This window comes from Frankliniella occidentalis, unplaced genomic scaffold (assembly GCF_000697945.3).
Source record: "Frankliniella occidentalis isolate FOCC.00 unplaced genomic scaffold, Focc_3.1 Scaffold69, whole genome shotgun sequence".
NCBI classification, from domain to species: Eukaryota; Metazoa; Arthropoda; class Insecta; order Thysanoptera; family Thripidae; genus Frankliniella; species Frankliniella occidentalis.
In genome coordinates this window covers 149,580-156,625 of record NW_026267199.1, presented here as the reverse complement: position 1 = coordinate 156,625, position 7,046 = coordinate 149,580, and the positions used below count along the sequence as shown (strand labels likewise).

The 7,046-nt window shown below is 60.0% G+C and overlaps 1 protein-coding gene across 2 annotated transcripts in view; it reads right to left on the bottom strand.

Moving 5' to 3' along the window:
* LOC127748623 (uncharacterized) overlaps positions 1–6,964 on the bottom strand; it is a 12,248-nt gene extending 5,284 nt beyond the window's left edge. Inside the window, exons 1-5 of one of the 2 annotated variants that reach the window (XM_052268463.1) lie at positions 6,703–6,964; positions 6,388–6,615; positions 5,475–5,900; positions 5,204–5,393; positions 2,467–2,522 (exon numbers count right to left, since the gene is read on the bottom strand). In XM_052268463.1, the coding sequence (XP_052124423.1) occupies positions 2,467–2,522; positions 5,204–5,393; positions 5,475–5,900; positions 6,388–6,615; positions 6,703–6,789 (987 nt within the window). In that variant the 5' untranslated portion in view covers positions 6,790–6,964. The remainder of the gene's footprint in view (positions 1–2,466; positions 2,523–5,203; positions 5,394–5,474; positions 5,901–6,387; positions 6,616–6,702) is intronic. The other variant, XM_052268464.1, reaches the window with a different exon arrangement.
* Between the last annotated feature and the right edge of the window lie 82 nt (positions 6,965–7,046).

The window sequence follows — 7,046 nt, the reverse complement described above, 5'->3', positions numbered from 1 at the left end:
GGGGGGCTCGAGAATGGAGCAAGGCACCGGGCAGCGGCCAGAGGATTACCTCTGCGGGTAGGAGAGAGAGACAGAGAGGGAGAGAGCGAGAGAGAGACAGAGAGGGAGAGAGCGAGAGAGAGCGAGAGAGAGCGAGAGAGAGCGAGAGAGAGCGAGAGAGAGCGAGGGCGATGGGGTGGGAGTGGGAGTAGAGGAAAACAGCGCGGCCCCTTTTGTGGTCATGATCGCCACGCGGTGAGAGACTTAAACAATGATCGCATTGTGTCTGCGGTGCTTCGCCCCCAGCCCCTCCTACACCTTCCACGCGTACGGCTCCGGGATGAGGAGGGACGTCACTATTTTTGGTCGGTTGAAAGCGACTGGCGCGGACGTAACCCTGCCCTTCCCCCGTCCCGCCGACGTCGTCGTCGGTGCCATGAGTTTTGAAAGTCACTGGCAATTCTTTTGGACAGTCTCTTCCCCCAACCCCGCCTCCGCCTACCTTTCTCCCTCTCAACAAATTTTAAAATTTATGATGTACTGCACAGATCTCACTTTACAGTAAAAACAAAACAAAAACAAAAACAAACAAAAAAACATTTACAGATTGCTGTTTGACGATGTGTCAATTTTAATGATGCTTAGCCAAAGACGATATGGTAGTGTCTCCATATTGCACATCGTTCACAACATTCTTGTTACTTGCTACCGGTATTCGGTATCCTTAGAACATGTCTTGTAAAGGGAGTTTTAGTCCTATTATATGGCCTCAATAAATAAACAAATTCAAATCCCCTCTTCTTTTGTCTCTCTGTCTCTCTCGCTCTGAGGGGTAGGGTCGACGGCGCCGCCCTCCTGACTGGCGAAACTATTATCGCAGAACACACCCTGTTGTGTTGTGTTTGCAAAGAGTGGGCCGCCGCCGCCCCTACCTTAAATTAATCACAAGTCCCATTAATTACAGCGCTGCTCGGCTTGGCTCGGCTCGGCTCGGCTCCCGGTATGCTCTTTGCTCACGAGCAAGAATTTGGTCCGCCGTCATGAATCAATCTCCCGCTCGCTTCCCTTCGCGGAATGAGGAACATCCAACAACCTCGCCGTTGTTTTCGGTGGCGAAAAGAGAAAGGCGTGGGCGCCAGGCAAACGCTGCTTACTTTCGGAAGGGGGGGGGGGGGACTAAAGCTCATCTTGCCCCTCCGCTTGACTTTGGCCCTTGTGTCTCAAATCTGCTGCGTCATGGGTACTGTCAATAGCCAGGATGATTACAAGAAGAATTTGAAGAAAGCCCCTTTTATCCGAGCGGAATCCGTCGCAAAATCACATTCCCGTAAAATGTTGAGCATAACGCGTTACGCACTTTTTATTTTTGTTAAAAAAGAATCTCCACGTTGCAAGGGCGCTTCCTCCCCATGACATGGATTTCATGACTCGTTTTTTAAATTTTATTTTTTAAATTTCATTTTTAATTCCCTGCGGCAACCCCATAGAACGAGCCGGGAGGTTTCCTTTCCACCCCCTCCCCACGAGCACTTGTATTAAGAGGGGCACACGCCAAAGACACGTACACAGCAGTGCGGCAAACAGGGGAGATAAAAAAAATAAAACGCCGCAGAGCAGGGCAAAAATTACAAGCGCCAAGCGCCGCACAGTGCCGCCCCGCCCCGCGCTACGCCGCGCCACGCCCCGCCACGCCCCGCCACGCTACAACAACAAAGTGAGAGTGTAAATCTGGCGGGGAGAGCGAGATGTCTCTTAATTTGAGAGCGCGGGTGCGGGAGGGCAGGGACACTCGCGGGGAGAGCTGCTCGTCGTCGTCGGCGGCCCGCCCCGCTCAGGTCGACTCTCCCGGCGCCCTCCTGGCGCCCCTCCGGCCGGAGTCCCGCCAGGACACCACCCACTCCGCCCCGCCCTCTTACTCCGGAAACTCTCCTCTCCGCCATGTACAGCCGTCCTGCGCGGGCGTCGACGAATTTATTAAGGCGAAATAAAAAGTACTCTTTCTCTCTATTTTCACGCGCGTCCCCTTTATTCCATTAATTCTTTTAATTTTGTGGACATGCAGTCGACCTTGGGCTGCTGCTGCTTTTGCGGGAGGAGGGTGGAAGGTGGCGGAGAGGAGGACGGGCACGACCACTGCGGCGCGGTGCACCGGCCGGGGCTGTGGCTGTCGCCCAGGATCAACCCCCTCCACCTCCACTCCCCGCCCCGCCGGCCCCGCCCCGCCCCCTAGCCGCGTCCCTGTTCCGTTTGTTCGCTTCTTGCTAACCTAATTCCGCCGACGAAAGTTGGGAATTCTGGCCAGGCATGGCAGGCAGCAAGCAGCGCGCCTGCCGGGGTTGGAGTCACCCATCCAGCGACGCGCGTCGGGACTCGTTGTCCGATCCTCGTTTGTGGTAAGTATTTAGAACGCCTCTGAGAGGGGGCTGCCGACGCACAACCGCAGTCCACACACGGGTTGCCATAAAAAGGGGGAAACGAAACACTTACCTGGAACACGATGGACTCTAGGGGCGCGCGGTTGTGAAGGACGTCACTCAGCAGATCTGCAAGCAGAGGGGGGAAGTTTAGTTGAGAAACGTTAAAGAGAGGACAAGACGCTCATACTAGGAGCGAGAACACAAGTAAGTATATGTGAGAGGGAGTAACCGCAGAGTGAGTCCGTCCCGCAACCGTCACGTCGCCAGAGCTCCCTCCCTCTCATGTGAACGTTCCATCTCCCTGGAAGAGGAGGAGAAGATGGAAATGGAGCTGGAGGAGAAGAAGAAGCCTTCGAGAGGCCAGCCTAAGGCTCCAAGGCATCCATTCGGGGAGCGAGGTGTGTGTATGTGTGTGTGTTGGGAAGGGGGTGGGGGAGGCATCAGGCAGGGCGCCAAACCAAGGGAGTGGGCGGGCGGGCTAGCGGGCCCTGAGATACAAAACTTTAGAAGAGAGATAAATTGGAAGCTCGAGGTGAAGAATAGCGAGGCCGTGGACGGGCAGCCGCGAGTGCGGAGCAGTGCGGAGGGACCCCGGCGCGACCGACCGACGCACACGGTCCGAGGAATCAGCTCGCGCTGGGCTGGGACGGCGCGGGGAAATTCCGCCACTTTGCAAGGCAAACGCATTGCCATTCGCGGCGCCCGATCGTTTCCGTAAATAAACTTTTTCCGTTTCTTTCATTAATTTCCTGTTATTTTCTTGTTCCAGTTGGAAACTTTTCCCCCCGCGCGCCTCCCCACCCCCCTCTCGCGCCTTGAGCGGGGCGTAGGCAGGCGTGCGACTTTGATCTCGTTTGAATGGGATGCCGGTCGGGCGTGGCGTGCCCCCACCCCCTCCCGTCCTCTCTGCGTGATCCCACGGGGAAGAAGACTCAATAGCTCGTTCGCACGGGTCGAAGCGTAGCCGAGCGAATCTTTACTCTAGGAAGACTCAACATTTTTCTTTAAAAAAAACAACAACTATTTTGGAATCCATTTGGTTCAGCTTGAAATGGACCGTTCCGCTCGTCACCATCTCTAGAGTGAGAAATCGGTCCTGCGCTCAGGGACGAGTAAAAAGATTATCTGTATTTTAGGAGCCTGGGATTTTTTCGGGTAGTTAAACACGCACTATCACTATCCATGTTTTTTGAACTGTTCGCGCAAGCGCATGCTCGATTTGTCATACTCTCCAGCGACGACTGCCGGTCGGTGAGTAAACTCCAAGGAAGGAGCACCTGCTTGCGCGTGGGAGCCGTGCCGGAGCTGTAGGAGGAAGGATATTTACGTGAGTAATCTAAGGAAACAGTAGATTGGTGGTATCGCGTGCACGAGAGACACAGGCACGTGCATAAACCGCTGCTATGGTGGATTTAGTCTCGTGAGGAAGCGCGCCTCAGAGGTTATGGGTACTTCGACCCCTGTCATGCTGGGCAACCCAATCACATAGTGTTGTCTTCTGATAAGTTTGTCGGCAGTTGATAGCCTAACGTTATTCTCACTGCATGAGAGTGCGTGCTCTCTGAGCGCCTTTCTTTGCGCAGTAGTTTTTGATCGGCTCACCACGGTTAGAGTGCGTGCTCTCTGAGCGCCTTTCTTTGCGCAGTAGTTTTTGATCGGCTCACCACGGTTAGTGAGAGCGCGTCACGTCGCGGCAGGGAGTCGTGACGCCTCGTCGTGCTCGACGCTCTATGAACGGACCGCTCTAGAAACATGCGCCACGTTACTTGCAGTTCGGCCACATTTAACATTTATTTATTTTTTGCGTCAAGGGAGTAGGGTAAGAAAATTGTGGAGGGGGTGGAAAAGGGGAAACGGGGTGGTGGATGCAGAGGGGCTGCTCAGGATCAAAGCATGGGGAGGGGGTGCCTCTTGGCCACTTGCCCACGCGATGACCCTCCCTCCTGCCCCCACCCTCCCCCCCACGCGTGGCGACCTCCTTCATCTTCTCCTCATGCAGACATTTACACTTAACAGAAAAAGAGGAATACAGAGTATCCCCCGCCCCACACGCATTCCCGGCCGTCCTCGGGCCGCCGTCCGCAGCACGAGAGCGGCGCAGAGCGAAACAGAGCGGTTCGCTGCCACCAGTGAGAGCTGTGGGAGGGCGGCGGCCTCGCGGTGTGGATGTCCTCCGACGCCCAGATGCGTTGCCCCGGGCCGTCCGCAGCACGAGAGCGGCGCAGAGCGAAACGAAGCGGAGCGCTGCCACCAGTGAGAGCTGTGGGAGGGCCGGCGCGCATGTCCTCCGACGCCCAGATCCCAGATGCGCTGCCGCCGAGACTCTATGCAGGCGGGGAAGGTCGGCTTCCGTACTACTTACCTCTCTGTCCTCCACCTCACCTCCGCCACGGTAGTGGTAGCAAGAAACGGGCCGGCGCCAGCCCACGCTAGCCCCCGCGGTGTTGGGGTCGAGAGAAGGAGCAGGAGCAAGGAGGAGGTGGGAGGGAGTAAGGGGTAGAGGGGCCGGCCCTAAGGGCGAAACGACCTGAGTGAGTACCGCGCTGGCCTGATTTAGGGCGCAAGCCGCGGCACGGAAGGGGCGAGGAGGGCGAGCAGCACCGTCTCGCAGACTTTCCCCCCTCCCCCTCCCCGTCCCCCCAAGCTCCTCCCAGCTCTTACCCCGCCGGTACGGACCACAACCCCCTAGCTAGACTCTACGCCGGCGAGCACTACTGGCGAGCCCGCAAAAGTGCTGACAGCCTCAACTCGGCCCGGCTCGTCTTGGCCCCGGCCTGGCCCGGGGTCCCGGTCGGCGAGAGGCTCACCGAGCGGGAAGTCGTTGGGCTGCACGTAGGACAGGAAGGTGGACAGGTAGCCGAAGATGTCGCTGCCCTCTCCGATGTCCAGGTTGTTGAGCTGGTACGCGTCGCCGCCCGGGACGTCTCTGAACTGGATGACGGCCACCTCTGGAGGCGGCTCGGCCAGTCCGGGAGCGGACCGTGGCTGGTTCCCCTCCTGCGGACAGGAAGGTCGGCATGGGTCCAGCGCCACGCCGCGGGCTCCAGCCCCCTCAACTTTTATCCTTCCGTTCCCTACCTGAAAGGCCTCAGGGCGCTCACCACCGCCGTCCGTCGTTGTCTCGGGCGCGTCCGTCGGCCACCGAATCACCTCGAAGTCGTCGGCCAGCGCTTCGCGCATCTCCCCGGCGACGGATGACTGGTTGGCGGCGGCCCGGCGCCAGGGCGCCTGCGTGGCGCGGACGGTGCGCAGGATGCGGCCCTTCCTGGAGGTGACGATGAAGGCCCGCGTGCTGAAGCGGCCGGGGGCCGCGGAGCTCGCCGTGTTGTTGTCGTCATCCTGGGCGCGGGGTTGCGCACGCAGAGGCCCGGGGACTCCGGCGTGGCTTTGGATCAACATGTTGTGCGGCGGTGGGGCTTCATCGGGGAGGGGCGCTGCCGGGGAGTCCGGGGCCGCCGGGGCCGCGGAGGGCTCGGCGGACGCATTAGTGGGGGTCAACGAGCCCTGTAACATGAGAGCGCAAAGCTGGTTAACAGTCCGCGCTTTTAATCAACTTTAAGAAGGGGTATTCTCAGACCAGCTCGGATTAAAAACGGTCCCCGCCGCTTTCTGACCGAATAGCTCAACGCGCTCGCGCTTCGTCTGTACAAGTACCGATAAACCGTATAAAAAAGCAAAAGGAAAGGACGGCAAGCCAACCCAGCTAAGGCGGCGGCGGCACTCGGCTTAATTGACCGCCGGCCGACCATCTAGGCAAAACGTTTTTGCCTAAAGCAAAACGCCATGATGGCGTCCCGGTCGTGAATGCCAGGTGGGCAGACCTTGATTGGGCCCGAAAGGGGGAGGGGTGCCCAACCGGGACCGCCCCCGCCTGTAATTGCATCACTTGTCCGGCCCGGACTCTGCACTGACGATTCCCTCTCTGTGCCCCATTTCCCCTGGGCTGCATTAGCGCCCCGGGCCCTGCTGTGGGAGCGGGGGGGGCACTCACCGCTTCCCGCCGCGCCCGAGGCGCCGCAGGCGCCGCAGGCCGGCCCGCTTCCGGGTCGAGGCGATGACGGCTTCGACTCGCCCCGTCGCCGGCGCCGTCCTCCTGGCTGCCTGCGCCCCCTCGCGCTTCCTGTCGCCGCCAGGATTCCCCCCCGCCGGGGCTGTCCGGGCGCTTCCGGCCGACCTCCTCCGTGGACGCGGCTCCGGGGTTGGCGGCCGCGGGCGCGCGCTGCGGGGCAGCATAGGGCAGGGCCTCAACGACGGGGAACTGGAAAACACCCGCGGGCTGGGGAGGGGAGGCGGAGAGGTCGCTCACCCTGGCGCTGACAGCCGCCGCCGTGGACACCGCCACCGAGGCCAGCAGCAAGACGGCCATCGCCGTGCAGGAGGAGCTGGCCCTCATCGTGGACGTGGGGCCGCCGCCGGCGCGCTCTGGGTGCGCCCGGGCGGCTGCTGCTCGTCAGTCACACACCGCGCCCGTCACACATGGCCCTGCAGCAGCAGCAACAACAACTACAACCACAACAACGAGGCGGACCCTCGCGGCGCGCCGACACACCGCGCACTAACATCGACGGGGCTGTGAGGAGAGGCACGCCTCGGGGGGAGGCCACTGGCCGAGGTGCAGGACGGGGCTTCTCGCGCCCCCGCCGCCCGCAG